The 15,940-nt window shown below is 46.7% G+C and overlaps 1 protein-coding gene across 1 annotated transcript; it reads right to left on the minus strand.

Moving 5' to 3' along the window:
• Nucleotides 1–8,214: 8,214 nt before the first annotated feature.
• On the minus strand, nucleotides 8,215–10,764 carry LOC147336710 (uncharacterized). Its single transcript, XM_086285571.1, has one exon. The coding sequence runs from the start codon at nucleotides 10,747–10,749 to the stop codon at nucleotides 9,157–9,159; it is 1,593 nt and encodes a 530-aa protein (XP_086141697.1). The 5' UTR covers nucleotides 10,750–10,764; the 3' UTR covers nucleotides 8,215–9,156.
• Between the last annotated feature and the right edge of the window lie 5,176 nt (nucleotides 10,765–15,940).

Here is a 15,940-nt window from a genome sequence, read left to right on the forward strand (position 1 = left end):
GTGATGTTTTTTCAATTACAAATCTTGATTTTATTGCCATTATTACCCCTCTTTGTCCGACATGACTCACACCGTGAAAATGTCAGACAAGGACTGGCAGCAGGGAAGATGGGAGGGCAATCAAACCCTCAAGATTTTTGTATAGGCCATCCCTGTCATCTAAGGTACAGTCATTATTCTCCCAATAGGTGTAATCAGATGCAGAGGCCTGCTCTTGTATGAATTTTAAATCAACATTTGTTTCTAAATAGTCTGGGAGTGTAACAAGTGGCAGCTGTAGGGGCACAGATAATACTTCCTGTGGAGGTGGGAGCTGTGACCCAGCTGCAGCCTTGGCAGTCACGTCTGCTAGGGCATTACCTGTTGCTTCGTCTGTGTCAGCTGTACTGTGTCCTTTCGTTTTAACGACTGCAACGGCCGATGGTAGCTGTATAGCCTGCAAAAGTCTTTGCACAAGATCAGAATTAGCGATCGGTTTTCCATCAGCCGATCTAAATCCTCTTTGTCTCCACAATGTGCCAAAGTCATGTACGACGCCAAATGCATAGCAGCTGTCTGTGTAAATTGTCACACGCTTATCCACATGTAGCTCACAGGCGCGAATTAAAGCCATGAGCTCTGCTTTTTGTGCTGAGTGAAATGGTAATGAGTGAGCCTCTAGTATGATGTCAGGCAATGTCACCACTGAGTAGCCACAAAGAAATGAGTTGTCATTCAGCCTTGAACAGGACCCGTCCACATAAACCGTGGCTGAGTCTGGAATAGGTGTTTGCTCTAAATCTGGACGTGGTGCTGTGGATTCCTGTATACGTGTCATGCAGTCATGAACGTCAAGCTCGTCTGAGCCGTCCTGTCGGTCAGAGGAACACAGCATACGGATCAATAAATGTGCTGGCGAATTGGGTGTGCTGCTCGCCTTTATAGTGAGATTTGCTGTGGAGGTCAGTGTAGCTTCATAACCTGAGCGACGTTGTGCAGTCATATGTTGTGTAGTTATGTTTGCTAGAATGGTCGTGACCTGGTGATTGGTGTGTAGAATAGTGTCATGTGAGAGTGTGAGCTTCTCGCAGTCCCTTATCATGATAGAGCAAGCTGCTACTGCCCTCAGGCAGGCCGGCATCCCCTGAACAACCACAGGCAGCACCTTTGAATAGAAGGCTACTGGACGGTAGCCACTGCCATGCTCTTGGGCCAGTACACCTGTGCAGGTTGTGCCGTTCTCTGTGACGTACAGCTGGAATGGTAAGTGGTAGTCAGGCAGACCCAAACAAGGGGCGGAGGTCAGCGCTCCCTTTAATGCATTGAAAGAGGCAGTCATTTCTGTCGACCACAGTATTCGAGGGGGCTTGTCTTTTTTACAACAGTCTGCAATAGTCTGACAGTCTGTCTGCAATAGTTCACCATGCCTAAGAAGGACAACATTTCCTTCTGTGTAGTGGGCCGAGGGACGGAGGTCACAGCTTTGACCCTGTCTGCAGTCATGGAACGTTTTCCGTGAGACAATGTGAATCCCAAATATTGAACAGAAGTCTGACAATACTGCATTTTCTTTGCCGATGCTATGTGGCCAGTCTGTTGGAGGTGCTGGAGAAGCATGTGTGTAGCAGTTGGACATAGTTCCTCACTCGGAGCACAGAGGAGGAGGTCATCCACGTACTGGATCAGGGTACAGCCCTCCGGAGGAGTGAAGCTGTCCAGGGTAGCACGGACCACCATTGAGAAAGCAGCAGAGCTATCTACCATGCCTTGGGGCAGACGGGTCCAAGTGTACTGCTTATTTCTATGTGTGAATGCAAATAACGGCTGTGTGTCTTCATGCACAGGCACCGAGAAAAAGGCGGAACACAGGTCCACCACGGTAAAATGTGTAGCTGTGGATGGAATGGATGTCAATATGCTGGGAACGTCTGGGACGAGAGGTGGCAGAGGCATAATGACTGCATTAATTTGCCTTAAGTCTTGTGTGAAACGCCATACGCCAGGTTTGTTAGGCTTTGGCACAGGATTGACAGGAGTGTTATATGGAGATTGTTAAGGTTCGTTCGAGTTAGGGAAGAGAAGAAAGCAAGCCCAAGTCGAAGTAGGTGTCAAAAATAGTGATCTTTATTACACACTTTGCGCACTTAGTGTGGGAAAAGACAATTTGCAATCGAATCCTCTCGTCAACTGAAGCATCAGTCTCCTTATATTGCCTTTATGACATCACAGTTGGATCTTTACTGGAAATGATCTCAAATGATAACAATTCCCCGCCTATCCCAAAGTTTTCCCTTATATAGACATCAACTGCTACTCTTAAGAGAAAAACAAGTGTGTATTACATTGTGCATTTTGTGAAAGTGTATTTATCAGAAAAACTGTCCTCAGATGACCCTCCTATTATTACTAAGTGTGTAGGTGACCGTGCGTGTGTTACATAAGTGCGTGCATGTAAGTAGAGGCCAGCGTACGTGCAGAACTACACGCAGGCCTGCCAGGGCCCAACAGGACTCGTGGATCTGTATGGTGTGACTGCTCTAACGTGCAACAACTTTATATAAACAGTCAGTGTGCATTAATATTTGCTCAAAGTAACACAGATGTAATTAAAAGATTATACTGTCAACAGATTCAACAATGGCAAATGAGTAATCAATGATAACTGATTGTGAGAATACAAAATAAAATATCTCCTGATCACACTCCTCCTCTTTGGCCTTTTGAAAAAAGGCCAACATTTAGAGATATTGTGTCACTCCTCCGTCCAGGCGGCTTCTCGCAACGGCATCATATGTTCCGGACCAGCTGACCCAGCTGAACCAGAAGCTATGGCCCTGCTCACCAGATTACCCAACACCTGCCTCACCAGAGGAATGAGACAACACCCGATCAGCAACAAACCTAGAAAAACTAGAAGAGAAAACATGGCAGACATAAACAATCCCTTATATTGCCCAAAAACAGATGTGAACCAATCTCCCAGCCTTGAATTCACGCCTGATTGCTCATGCATGGTTCTAGATAACGTTTTCAAATTTTCCAGCGCCCGCGTGACTGTTCCGTCCGGAGCTGTATTGTTGGGAATAAAGGTGCAACATAAATCTCCGAACATCGCGCACACGCCTCCCTTCTCGGCCAATAACATGTCCAGGGCCATGCGATTTTGGATTCCCATTAACGACGTCGGACCTAATTGTTCTGCAAGACCTTCCACCGCGTCCCTGGTGAGATTAGAGAGTCTCAACACATTATAATGAACATAATTAATGCGATCAACATTTTTATTGGGAGTCACCCACAGAAACACACTTTCAAACCCGGCCGCTATCTGATCAACTAACTTATACTCATCTGGAACTCCTCGGGGAACTCCTATTGAGTCTATCCAGGTTGGCGAGTCCCGTCTTGGATCATACTTGTGGATAGCTCCTGTGGCTCTCCTCCGTCTGGCTGTAGACACATCCGCACCTTGCTGTGGAATTGTCTCTAGCCTACTGCCTATGAGCATCAAAGGTGCAGCTAAGCGCACCAAAGCACACGTTCCCACACTCCCCAAGGGAACCTGCACCAAAAGGGTGTACTCCCCACAATAATAATATAGCCCACCTCTCGCCCAGGTGCCTATAATTGTGCTTGGGTCACTTACATCATTGGTAATCCTACCTGTGATTGTCCTCTGGCACCAGCTTGGATTAATCCTTCCTAGCCTAAATCTCACTCTGTCTGTAGAAAACTCAAAACATGTATAATTATCTCGTTTTGGTGTGAATGAACCTGGTTGTGTGCGTTTATCAATTGGCGGATATAAACCTGACAAAGTGGTGCAGTTACCTGTGTCCACCGCCTCTCTAGTTAATCTCAACATGCAATTATATCCCCACTCATCCTCTGGATACAGAGGAGCGGGTTCAGTAAACAAATGTGGTCGAGCGGTAGCACAAGCAACACAATCAACCACTTTCTGCTCCTTAGCATTTTGAGCCACCCAATCTAACCAAAGATTCCTATCTCCAAAACCTGTGGCACGCTCTATCAACTCCTGAGGTCTTAACCTAGTATAATCAGTGGCAACAAACCATTTTTCTTCTGGATCCTTGTAAATAACTGTCTCTACGGGATCTGTTTGCACCGTAAGATTCAGTGCTGAGTCATTTCCCAGCGGTTTAGACCTGGGATTAAATAAATTCACCCGAATTAACCCGAATGGATCTGTCCCTACTTTATCTACCCCTACTACTAAATAAAACGCACCTCCATCAAACCCAGGTTCAGGGAGTTCACTCCATGGTCCTAGGGAAAGAGTAATAGGGTTATTTGTAACAGAATAATCTCTCTGAATAGCTATTCCTTCAAGGGCCGGTGGCACCGTTGGCTGCCATCCTACTCCTGTCCATGCGACCACATCCTGCCAAGAACACCACTGATCCGTTACATAGGTGTAGGTGTCACTATCCCATGATGGGCCCCACACCGACTTAGGGTAACACATCATTGGATGATAACAAACCCACACATTATATGTTCTCCAGCTATTCCCGTCACCCGAGCATTTAATTACCTGACACAAATCGAATGTGAACGCTGTTGTAGATCCATTAACATACCCAAACTCGACTCCGCCACTGGCTTTGAGACACCCATCATCCCCACCTGAACCAACCGCACGCTTGACTTTTTTCGACGATTTGATCGGTTCGGGCTCAGGAGCGGATAGACCTCTGTGTCTGGGCAATTCACCTGTCTGCCAAAAAACAAAGAAACACGTTATAACACTTATTAACCCCAACAACCCCGTTATTTTCCAATTTTCCCACAATTTCATGATGACTGTTCCCAGGCTCGTTTACTTTTACTCTATACTAAAAAGATAAAGTTACAAAAAGAGTATAAGGTTATGAGTATAAAAATATGCAAGTAACATACAAAACTATTACGATTCCTTCAAACTATCAACTACTTTAGACTAGAGCCCTAGCCTATTTAGGAGCCTGTACTGGATTCCTCCTTGGCGCGTGACGCTCCTCTCCTTTCTTCGCCTCACTCAGGTAGACTACTGAGGAGGACCGTGGCACAGGTGGAACGAGTATTATTCTGGCTCTATGTTCCCTCCTGCGTCGATTGGGTGGAAGCTAGCTCCAACAAACTCTCGTCCGCGACTGCACACTGAGACCAATGGAACCAGGTCTCCCCTTTTCCCTTTAGACGGACAGCACTGGTGGTTCGGGCAATTACTTCGAAAGGTCCGGTCCACCTTGGGTCTCTCCACTTTCGCTTAATGACCTTCAGCCACACCGCCTTGGCATCGGGGATGGACCTGTCCTCCGCTTTCACCCCTTCTCCAACCTGTTGTGTGAAACTAGACACAAGAGCTTTTAATTCTTTCCAACATTCAATATGTTTTCTATTACTTTTTACACTTTCTTCCGCCGGAACTGTTGTCCATGGACCTGGAAACTGTCGTCCTGTCAACAGCTCATATGGTGTGAAACCTGTGGATTGATTAACACAACATCTTATTATCATCAATGCAACTGGCAGGGCTGCTACCCAATTTAGCCCCGTGTGAGCTGAAATCTTAGCAATTTTATTCTTCAGGTTTAGATTCATTCTTTCTACCTTTCCCTGCGACTGGGGGTGATATACTGTGCCAAATCTATGTTGTAACCCCAGCTTCTGTTCTACCTCTGCCAAGTCTTTGTTTTTGAAATGAGTCCCATTGTCGGACCTAATCCGCTTAGGGAAACCATGCCGGGGGATGTAATGATTGATTAAACACTTAATCACACTTTTTGCATCCTCCCTCTTGGTAGGCCATGCCTCAGGCCAACCCGTCAAAGCATCTACACTTACCAGTAGATATCGAACTCCTCCTGGACCTGGATCAATCATGTCAGTGAAGTCAATGACAATCTCTTCACCTGGTCTTTCTGGAATGGGGAACTTACCTGCCTCTGGTTTAATCACTGGCTTCGGATTGTGCCTCCCACAGATCAGACACGTCCTAGCCTTTTCCTTGATCATATCCTTCAAAAAGGGATGCCACCAATGGCACAGATGTCTCCCCATCTGGGCGACACCTACATGTCCAAGGCCGTGCGCTTCGGCAATCTTCTGTTTTGCCAAGTTGGCTGTCAACACTGGTCGACCGTCAGGTCCTCGCCAGAGACCTCCTTCTTCCCAGGCTCCTCGACTCTTCCAGATCCCTTTCTCTTCTGGGGCAGCCTCCCCTTGGGCCTTCCTGGCCTCCTCTAGCATGTTAACTCCTGATTCTTCTTCCACCGTTATTTGTACCATCTGTCGTGATGCTTTATAACCCGCTGCCTCTTTTGCAGCTCGATCGGCTTCCTGATTTCCTCTGGCCATCAGGCCGGTCCCTGAGGAGTGGCCTTTGCATTTTATGATGCTCACCTCCTCTGGATCTCCCAAGGCCTGCTCAAGTTCCTCCATTTCCTTTTTGTGGCAGATTGGTGCGTTATCTGCTGTCCTGAATCCTGCTCTTCTCCATTGGGCTAGCTCCACATGAGCTGCTCCAAAAGCATAAGCTGAGTCCGTGTAAATGTTGACTCTTTTTCCTTTGGCAAGTCTCAAAGCTCGACTTAGAGCAATTACTTCTGCTCTTTGGGCTGACTGCTGCCCTTCAAGTCTTCCAGCCTCCTTCACTTCAAATGCCGCCCCTTTTCTGCAAACTACCGCGTAGCCTGCTTTTAATCCTTCATTGTCCCTGTAGCAGCATCCATCAGTGAACCAATCTTCAGCTCCTGTCAGAGGTTCTGCTTTCAAGTCTTCTCTTATCTTCTCGTCCACTTCAGCTCTCTTTGCGCAGTCATGAGGTTCTCCTCCTGACTCCATTAAATCTGCCATGTTAATTCCTTCATGTGTGAAGGTCAAGTTAGGAGCATCTAAAACTCTACACACTCTCTGTTGTGTAAGAGGTGTCATGGTGAAGGCTTGTGAGTTAACATATGCCACCACACTGTGGGTGGTCAGCACCTTCAACGGATGGTCCCTCACTATATGTGCTGTCTTTTGTATAATTTTTGACACCCCAATGGCATGCTGAGTGCATCTCGGGTGCCTTGTCTCTAATGAATTCAGCCTGATGCTGACGTACATAAGTACATCTCTTCCTCCCCCTTTTTTCTGAAACAACACCCCATTAGCTATCCCGTGTGTTTCAGAAACATCAAGATAGAAGGGTTGTTCATAATTAGGGATAGCAAGATCAGCCGATCTGGATAAGTCCTGTTTTAATGCAATAAATGCCGACTCAGTGGCCGATGTCCATGGCAGTTCAGCCTTAAGATTTCTGACACCTGCCGTTTTTACCAAATCCCTCAACAGGGCTGTTTTGCCTGCATAATTTGGAATGAAGTGCCGGCTGTATCCCGTTATCCCCAAGAATGAGAGCAACTCCTTAACCGTACGCGGTCTTGGATGTGTCAAAATCTGATCACGATGAGTGTTTAGCAGACCCACTGATTTGTGAGCAATGACACGGCCCAGAAATGTTACTTCTGGTCGGACCAACTGCAACTTTTCTTTACTGACCTTGAAACCGCACTCAGCGAGTCTCTTCAGTATGGTAAGTGAAGCTGCCGTGCATGCCGAAGCAGACGGAGCTGCAATGAGCAAATCATCAACATATTGCACTAGTGAACACCCCTCTGGGAGATGGCATGGCGATAAAGCTTCTTTCAACACTTGGTTGAAAATGCCAGGGGAAAGTGCAAACCCTTGTGGCAACCTTGTGTATCTGTACTGTTGTCCCCCATATGTGAATGAAAAAATGTCCCTCAGAGACTCATGCAATGGGAGACAGAAAAATGCATTCGCTAAATCAATACATGTAAACCACTTCTGGTCTGGTGTTAATGCCGTCAAGGCTGTGTATGGGTTTGGGACTGGCACCGTGTCAGTACGTAAAATGGCATTGATGGCTCTTAAGTCATGTGCCATTCTGTACTTTCCTGTCCCATGCTTCTCTACTGGCAAAATAGGAGTATTCCAGTAGGATTGAGAGGGCTCAAGCACCCCTACTTTCAATAGCCCCTCAATGGTTTCTGCAATTCCCTCCTCAGCTTCTCTCTTTTGCCTATACTGTGGTTTCCAAATTGGCGTTTCAGACTTCAGCTGGAACAAAACAGGCGAACACGTGGCCTGGCCCACATCCGTAGGCCCTGCTGACCACAAAGTGTCAGGAAGAGTCGCAAGTGCAGCAACTGCATCCGCATGGTCTGTTCTTTCTCTCCCATGAATTCTTGAGATTTGTTGATGCTCCAACATCACTGTGTCCTCTGATTGACAAGTGATACGATAAATTTTGCATTTTGGCGAGTACCAAACGTCTGGAATCTGAGTAGCTTGCCAGCCAGGTTCCTCGAGGGCTCTTTTGACCATCGTCCCCAGCTCCTTCGCCTGATGACTCTCATGGACCGCCAATGTTATATGGGGCACTGAATCAGGTCCCATTTTGAACCAAGGCCGTTGTTCGTCGGTTAATTTTACTGCTGCCGCGACGCCCTCCGGACCGACATAGATGTTTTGAGAACACACATTCCAAGTCTGGCCTTCAAGGTCAGACTGGAACAGGTCCCTGTAAATTTCATCATCGTTTCTATCATAATAGAGGGTGACATGGAACGGATCCCTGGGGGGAGAGAAGACTGCCAAGGCCATAATCCAAGGTTTCCACAACTGATATTGTCTTAGTATGCCTTCTTCCACCACACGACCCCAATAGATGTCAGCGGTCGTTTGTTCACAGTCTTTCAGCAAGTACTGGTTCTTTGAAAATGTCCCCAGGCACGGAAACTCTTTTCCTCCTGGAAGTGTCACTGTTAGTCCATCAGCTGAACACATGATGGTGGCCCCCAGTTTAATGAGCAGATCCCTGCCCATCAAGTTCACAGGCACATGGGGAGACACCACATAGCTGTGCTTCAATGTCTGTTTTCCCAGCACCGTCAGGGCTGGATTGGTTGTTGGCAGCGTCATTGGTACCCCAGAAAACCCAACAACACTGACCACATGGTTGGAAAGTGTGGCACTGTTTGGTTTTTGTTTCAGTGTTGAATAGGTAGCCCCAGTGTCCACAAGGAAGGTCATTTCATCTCCTTCCACACTCATTGACAACATAGGATCTGCCACTCCCATGTTGTCTGGTCTCTGTGGGTCCCGTCAGTACAGCTCCTCCTCTCCGCCCCAGTATCCCAGGGGATACTGAGCCGCTGGCGCCATGCCTGGGTTTGGAGCTTGATGTCCCCTTGTCTGGCCCACTCTGCCTCGAAAAGTTCCCTGTGCCTGGGGTGATGATGAATAAGCTGTTTCTGGTAGCCATGGCGTAGGACAATTACGAGCCCAATGTCCTCGTCCTCCACACCTTCGGCATACATTCGGGTCCAGCATAGGTCCCCCCAGACCACGGCCCCTTGGTCCACCTCCCCTTTGGGATCCACCACGTCCCCTCAGCGACCTAGTAGCCCCCCAATTCCCCGCGGGTCTTCCTTGCCTTGGGAATTCATTGGCGGGCCATCGGTCATCAGGGTACAGAACCGGATTCAAATCTGGCCAATCAGGCCCCGGATCGCCCCGTGGCTGCGCCACCAGCATCTTCTTAGGTCCATCTTTGGTTTCCTTTTTCTTTTCATTTAGTTTTTCTCTCGCCTCTGCCAATTTCAATTTCACTAACTGCCCTTGCGCCTCCTCCAGCTCCTGTTTTTTCTTGTTCACCTCGTCTTTCTCCAGCTCAAGTCGATGTATAATGTGCCTCTCCCATTTTGCTGAATCCGCCACCGCAAAATCAGGATTCTTTTGTAAATCTGTTCTTACTCGTTCTGGGAGACCTGCTAATACTGCAGATCGGAACCACGCCCTTGGTTCACCATTCTGCCCAGGATGTTCACCAGTTTGAAGAATCCACTGTTCTTTTGCATGCTCCATAAACTCTCTAGGAGAATGTTCTGGGGTCCAAACAATCCTAGGTGTAGTGCCCATGTTATGAGTCGGATACTTTTCACGCACTGCGTCAGAGAGAGCATTTCGCACCCTTGCATAGGGGACGTCGTTTGGTTGGCATACAGTTCTTGCTATCTCTTCTACATCTGCGAGGCCTCCTCCTCTGAAGGTCCTCCCACCGATAGCTCGGAAATCTCCCAGAGCCAATTCCTCTCCTTCTGTAAGACTTCCTAGTCTCCTCAACCAAGCGGCTCCTCCCTCCGTGATTGGGGGCAGCTGCTTCACCAGAGCCTCAAGATCTCTGATATTGTAGGGGTGGTAGACTGGTTCACCCCTTCCACCCTTCAATAAAGGCATTGTGAGGGATAATTCCTCCTCTGTGTCACCCTGCCCTTCTTCAGTTGGCAATGCAACAGTCTTCCTCTGGTTCTTCTCAAAGATGGACGGTCTTTTATCTCTTGGTTCCTCCAGAACCCTCCCAGAGCGAAGGGTCGTCCTTCCTGTGGGAGTCTGAAACTTTGGGGCAAATCCTCCCCTTTGCAGGTTTGACACTTCTCTGGATTTTCGTATGTTGCTTTCTACTGAGGCCGCCAAGTCCTTTTCCAAGGCATAAAGTGTTTGTGCTACGCTACGTGGTGTTGCTACGCCTTCCTCCTCCAATTTTCTCAAGAGGCGTTCCAGCTGTATCACGGCCTCCCGATTGTCAGATTCCTTTCCGAAAACGTGGCCTTGCCACTGTTCTTTCTCAGAATCATCAACCGTTGACCTCTGATTAGTTTTTCGGGTCGCCTTTGATGGCGCCTTCTGATACTGCATTGAAGGTGAGTCTTCCTCTGAAGTCCAGGCCTCCTGGGATGGATTTTCCTGGCTGGGCTGTTGCAATGTCACCTGTCCGGTACTTGTAGACGCCACAGGTTGAGCTTCTTCTGTAGCTCTATCTGGGCTAAAAAGAGAGGGAGGAATCAAGATCAACCCCCGTGTAGTAATTCCTTGTGATGTCCCAGCAACTGGGTGCGGCTGACTTACCTCTGATGCAGCTGCGGCTGATTGAGACTGCATTGCTTTCTGTGCAGGTGCCCCTGATTGTGGCTGCACTACTCCTGTGTCTGCCTCCACTGTGGCTGGAGCAGATGTCGATGGTGGAGGATTCTCCTGTAAGTTGACAATTCCACCTGTCACTTTTCCTGTTTTTCCTTCCGGCCCCCACATAGTACCACCCTCCAGGGCCACCACTGGACAAATATAAGGTGGGGGTGGGCCACTCAGGAAGTCCTTCAGGCTGGGATATAGCTTTCCCTCAGCCTCAGCTTCCTTCTTTAAGACTGGCTGGATGTCGCTCACTTCCTATGGCATCCAGTGGGAAACACCTTGGGAGATAATCATAAGCTTACAATACTTACTTTGTTTTTCCATCATAAGTTTCTTTTCAGCCTTTATTTTTCTCCCCTGGAAACGTCCTAAAGATTCCTCTTCAAGCTCCTTGATTCTCTCTTCACATTTCTCCCCTTGTCGTTGAAAGAGGGAGTGCAGAGGGATTCTGTCCTCCAATGTCTTCTGTTGATTTTCACATAATTCCTTCACTTCTTTTTCTAAATCCTGACACTGACGAGCAATCTCTTTTGAAGACGTCCCTTCAGTCATTTTAATGGCTTTCTTCAATTCCTGTATTTGCTCCTTCAGTGGCTTGTATCTCTTTCCCCCTCCAGGGGTCGCCTTTTCCTCTTCAGCCATTTTGCTTTTTGACCTCACTTACCTTACCAAAATGGCCGGTCTTAGGCTCCTCCCCTAGGGGTTGCCTCGTTGTATTTTCCTTTCGGCGGTCAGAATCTCACAAGCTGGTCAAGCCAAACTTCCGCTAGGCTCCAGCCTGAGAGAGAGAGACCGCCCACAGACACACACACACACACACACCCTCTAATCCTCCTTTCAAGCTCAAAGCTTGACAAACGTCTAATATAACAGTTTTAAGCACGCAAAGCCAGCGAAAATTCACTCTCACATTCACTTCCCTAACAACTACAAAGTTTTCACATACAAGAATAATCCAAACAATCTACCATGCACCGTTTTCCCTCCTTATACGAGAGACTCAACCAACTTTTAAAAGCTTTATTTACACAACATCAAATAGAGCACAGATCTCTGCCTTTTCCAGGTAGAGAAGGAAATACGACCCAACTAAAAATCTCCCAACAATCACACAAAGTTCTCAAATTTTGTCAAGATATTTATCCCCGCACTCCTACCTTACTGGAGTTTTACACAAGGGATCATTACTCATGGAATTCTATTAAACCATAATCACATTAGGAAATCACCAACACAAGACTACAAGGTTTAGTTTATTTAATATACTGAAATCTTTCAACCATACTTCTGAGACCCCCCTTCACCTAACGAAAAGAAGCTCAGAAGGACAGAAAGGGAGAAATAGGGCCGCAGCTGTACACACACACACTCCGCTCGTACTCGCGCGCGTGTGCCCGCTACTGCGCAGCACCACACAACCCCTCCCCTCTCCTTAAGGAGAGATACACACACACACTCTCTGTTCCCTGAGAGTGAGAGAAGAGAAAGGCGTTTTCGTTTTTTCACACACTCTGAATCCACACAGAAAAAGTTCAACAACACAAGACAGTTTATACAATTTACACTTTTAAATGCACAGACACACGAGTAATTTATATACAATATACACGGGCCCCATAGACGTCATATACCAGAAGAGGTTACTCCTATCTTTTTTGACTAATTTAAAAGCACCTATAGCCCAGGCCTCGCCTTGCTGGTCAATACACACCTCGGGAACGCCCTCCCGATAGTGCTCAAATTCCTAAGAAAACACCATATGCCAGAACAACTTTATCTCACTTCTCTATTTCTCTGCTGGTGTTGCTAAATTTTGACTAATTTAAAAGCATCTTTCAGCCCAGAGCCTCGCTCTTGCTGATCAATTACCCGTTTCAAGTACGCCGCCTTGAAAACGGCCTCATTACTAACGCTAGATAATTTAAAACCGCACCCCGCCGGACACCTGGAACTCCACCAGCTGCGTGAAAGGCAATGAAATCCTGGCTCACGCTTTTGGCTATACTTAAGGTTGACAGGCAGCTGACGTTTTTATGGGAAGCGGCCGGTCCGCGACTCTATCTGTCAATCTGGCGCAGTAAAAGAAACGGTCTCCCTTCGACCATTTCGGTTTATTCGGGGCGCCCGAATCCCCCTGGCAACCAACCAAGCAAATAGCCTAACGGTGCGTCCACTGTCAGGTGTCGCCGCCACAGCGCTGAGCTGAACTACGCCCTTAGGGGCCACGCCCCAGTCCTAAATTAAATTTACTTATTTTAAAAGCCTCACTGTGGGTACCCTGCCCTCCAGTTTAATTACCTGAGACCCAAAACCGCGTTTTTGCTACTCAATCAAAACCAAATTATCCCTACACTACCGATTGACTGGCTGGCATCCCAGTCAACCCACAGATAAACCTCTTAAACCGTATTTATTTGTTTCCACACACCTTAAACCGTATTAACTTAAACACATAACTTCTTAACTCAAAATTCACCCCCAAAATGAACAACAATGAATTTAGTCAGACTACTATGCCCTATTTTAAAACTAATTAGTCAAGATCACTATGGACCAACGCCAGAAGCCCAGACTGAGTGAATATTATTTAATTAAATTTAGTTTTAACTTCCAATATAGCGCCTTTGGATAAAAATCAACAGGTGGCACTCACCTTTTCTTATGTCGCCTGGCGTCACTCAGATAGGCTGCTGGCCTTCGCCCCCTTTGTCACCTTCCACGACGAGCTGCAGGTTGCAACCCCTCCCCACCCGGAGTTTCGGCACCAGGAATTGTTAAGGTTCGTTCGAGTTAGGGAAGAGAAGAAAGCAAGCCCAAGTCGAAGTAGGTGTCAAAAATAGTGATCTTTATTACACACTTTGCGCACTTAGTGTGGGAAAAGACAATTTGCAATCGAATCCTCTCGTCAACTGAAGCATCAGTCTCCTTATATTGCCTTTATGACATCACAGTTGGATCTTTACTGGAAATGATCTCAAATGATAACAATTCCCCGCCTATCCCAAAGTTTTCCCTTATATAGACATCAACTGCTACTCTTAAGAGAAAAACAAGTGTGTATTACATTGTGCATTTTGTGAAAGTGTATTTATCAGAAAAACTGTCCTCAGATGACCCTCCTATTATTACTAAGTGTGTAGGTGACCGTGCGTGTGTTACATAAGTGCGTGCATGTAAGTAGAGGCCAGCGTACGTGCAGAACTACACGCAGGCCTGCCAGGGCCCAACAGGACTCGTGGATCTGTATGGTGTGACTGCTCTAACGTGCAACAACTTTATATAAACAGTCAGTGTGCATTAATATTTGCTCAAAGTAACACAGATGTAATTAAAAGATTATACTGTCAACAGATTCAACAATGGCAAATGAGTAATCAATGATAACTGATTGTGAGAATACAAAATAAAATATCTCCTGATCACAAGATACTGTGGGCTTTATTACTCCTGTAGTCAATAAATCTCCTATGATGACATCTAGGGCTGCGGTTTTTCGGCAGAAATGGGATATTGCTTGACATATACTGGCTTGTTGTGTTTCAGCTGTGCGTGATAAGGTGTGCAGTCAATAAATCCCACATCATTCTCACCTTTAGACCATAATGTCATATTCTGGTATTCAGCTGGCAACGTAACTGCAGAAATAGTACAGTGGATAGGGTAGGTTAGATCTATGTGTCGACATGGTTTAGTTATGTCGTAACCTATATTTGAGTTATGTGACAAAATCACTGTTTGACCTTCACTTGTGTGAGCAGTTATCATGTTGTTGAACAGTGTGAGAGAAACAAAAGTGTGGCTCCCAGGTGTGGGATTACCTGGTAGTGGTATCTGTACACGTGTTTGGCACAGTGTGTGGCGTGGAATACCAGACAAAAAGGTGTTGAGTTCATTCTCTGCTGAGGCGTCCAGCTGACACAGAGGCTGTTCCTTCTCCATGATGTCGGTGCACAGGGCAGAGAACACATAACTGTTATCAGTGTCAGCAAACATTTCACCCTTTGTGTTAAATGAAATACACAAATTCATTTTTGCCATTAAATCTCTGCCTAATAAATTCACAGGCGAATTTGGGATAATTACAAATGGATGATATGTGACTTCATCTGGTTTTGGGCCCCAACGTGTCTTTAGAGAATGAGTTTTAGGGCATTGCACTATAGTTCCATTAATTCCCATAGTGTTGATACACACAGAGGAAACAGGCCCATTATAGAATTTTCCAGACAGTGAACTTTTAGTGGCTCCACTATCCACTAAAAATGGGTATTTCTTACCATCTATTTCTACTTCTAATATGGGCAAGTGCTCTGTATTAGGGGACAATTGCAAATGCAGCATCGTGTGTAGTGCCTCACACTGCTGTCCCTTATTCTCACCTGGGCCTCCCTACTGGCGGTCCAGCAGGGGATTATCAGATGATGGGAAGAGATCATGGTGAGAATTGTAACGCACCCTTTCCCATTCTGATTCATGATCTGGGTGTCTGCGGCTGCTGGAAAACTGAGCTAAATTTGCACCTCTAGCTTGTCTACCTTGTGGGTTATAATGCGGGTTGTAAGGCTGCGGCCTAGGTGTGAAGCCATTATTGCGTGCTCCTTGTGGTTGCCAGTTACCTTGACTGGAAGAGCTCTGCTGACGCCTAGTGGCAGGAACTTGTCCTGCGTTCTGTGGTTGAGGCGCGTGTGCCCTGTTGGAGGCTGCAAACTGACACTCCCTAGACCAATGTCCTATCTTTCCACAGCAAAAAACACACATCTCTACTCTTATCTTTCTGTCCTCTGAAACCTCCCTGCTGTGCTGGAGCAGGTGATCCTGCATACATTAGTTTCTCACTTTCTTCTGGATCTACAACATCAAAATTCAACATCATCTTAACACTTTTAGCTTTTGTGGTAGTAGGGAAAAGATCTGCACT

The sequence above is a fragment of the Aulonocara sp. 'chitande type north' Nkhata Bay genome, linkage group LG3, assembly GCF_057382095.1.
Source record: "Aulonocara sp. 'chitande type north' Nkhata Bay isolate Kocher_YH1m ecotype deep benthic linkage group LG3, A_spYH_male_GT1.1, whole genome shotgun sequence".
Lineage (NCBI taxonomy): Eukaryota > Metazoa > Chordata > Actinopteri > Cichliformes > Cichlidae > Aulonocara > Aulonocara sp. 'chitande type north' Nkhata Bay.